A 1,524-nucleotide genomic window follows, 5' to 3' on the forward strand; every position below is an offset into this window, starting at 1 on the left:
CAAAGGCAGAGCGAATACGTTTTCGATGTTTGCATTATGAGAGTAAAAGATGAACTGACGAAATGTATGAATTGCGTTTTGAAAGTGCTACGCGTTCATTATTTATTTACGGTATTGCGATCTGCCATTCAGATTTTAAAATTTCATCAATACTGCATGCTACACCGTCAATGAATATCGCGATACTTGTATCACGTCAATAAATACTGACCGTGTGGCAGGGCCCTTAAAGGAAAATTTCGACATGTTTCCCAAACCGCTTGTGTGGTGTTGGTGTATTTGCCTCTTTAAATTCGTGTATACACAATGTGAGCGTTCGGAAAAGACAACGAAAAGTGGAAGCGAAATCGACTGGAATGCACTACCGGAAGTATAGGGTGATAAACACTGGTTTCACCCTGTTGCATTTGGTCCCAACCCATATATTAGAGTTCCAGTCCATTTTCGATTATTCTTTTCTTGTGCTTGTGGAGAGTAGGTGGACGTGTACGTGTTTGCGTTTTATTAAGAAAATTTAATTTGAAGCATATTTTAATTGCATAACTTAGTAGCAAAAACATTGAAAAGGCAATTTTTGCATTGAACATAGAGGAAGGTAAGTTCTTGATGCAAAATATATCCTATTTTTAAGTTTTAAAGCCTTTGAAATGGTACTAATTATATGCAAGTCGTGCACTTCATGTCCGCCATTTTGTTTTTTCTGTACATGGAGAAAATTCCACGCCTTCATTTTATTTGGTGAAAAAATTGGTTATGCATATCTTTTATTTCTAGTATTTTCGTTAAATATCGGATTAGAGTCACATAAATATCATATATCAAATATGCCGCGCTATCGAGAGTGGGACTTGGCATGCAAAGTATACGTTGGTAATTTAGGTTCATCTGCTTCAAAATATGAAATTGAAAATGCCTTTAGCAAATATGGCCCGCTGAGAAATGTCTGGGTAGCGAGAAACCCACCTGGATTTGCTTTTGTTGAATTCGAAGATCGCCGCGATGCGGAGGATGCAACTCGAGGTTTGGATGGAACGTAAGTAGTCATATAAAAATAGGACACACCCATTTTATTTCAATTTATGGTATTACAATTAATGATTATGCATGTACATATATATGTTGCAGACGGTGCTGTGGTACTCGTATCCGTGTGGAAATGTCGTCGGGTCGGTCACGACGTGATGATAGACGCCGAGNGGAGGTCGCGGTGGTGGACGCTATAGGTAAGTACAAGACCGCAAAAAATTTGCTGCGCAAAATTATGGCTTTATTGATTTATATGGTGGCAAGCAATATTGGGAAAGTGCCTTGAGCGAGCCAAAATTTTCTTATGGAGGTTTAGTATGTACTAGTAGAAAGGCGTAATTTAATGATTGTTAGAAAATCTCTTGCAATGTGGTCGTAAAAAATGTCATTTATGTATGTATATGTAGTTGGTTACATGTATTGAAACGGATTGCGTATGATCATTTTTCTTATTCATTAACCAAATTGACTGATAATCCAGGAACGTGGAAAAAATTT

The 1,524-nt window shown here is 37.4% G+C and overlaps 1 protein-coding gene across 1 annotated transcript; it reads left to right on the plus strand.

Annotated features, from left to right (window-relative positions):
• Positions 1 to 445: 445 nt before the first annotated feature.
• Positions 446 to 1,223, plus strand: LOC108356523 (RNA-binding protein 1-like; the record flags this gene model as incomplete). Its single annotated transcript, XM_017607628.1, has 3 exons — positions 446 to 595; positions 775 to 1,033; positions 1,126 to 1,223. Coding segments are annotated over exons 2-3 (307 nt in total), but the record flags the coding sequence as incomplete, so codon positions are not given.
• Positions 1,224 to 1,524: the final 301 nt, after the last annotated feature.

This window comes from Rhagoletis zephyria, unplaced genomic scaffold (genome assembly GCF_001687245.7).
Source record: "Rhagoletis zephyria isolate East Lansing unplaced genomic scaffold, Rhagoletis_zephyria_1.1 Rzeph_scaffold_60451, whole genome shotgun sequence".
Classification (NCBI taxonomy): Eukaryota; Metazoa; Arthropoda; class Insecta; order Diptera; family Tephritidae; genus Rhagoletis; species Rhagoletis zephyria.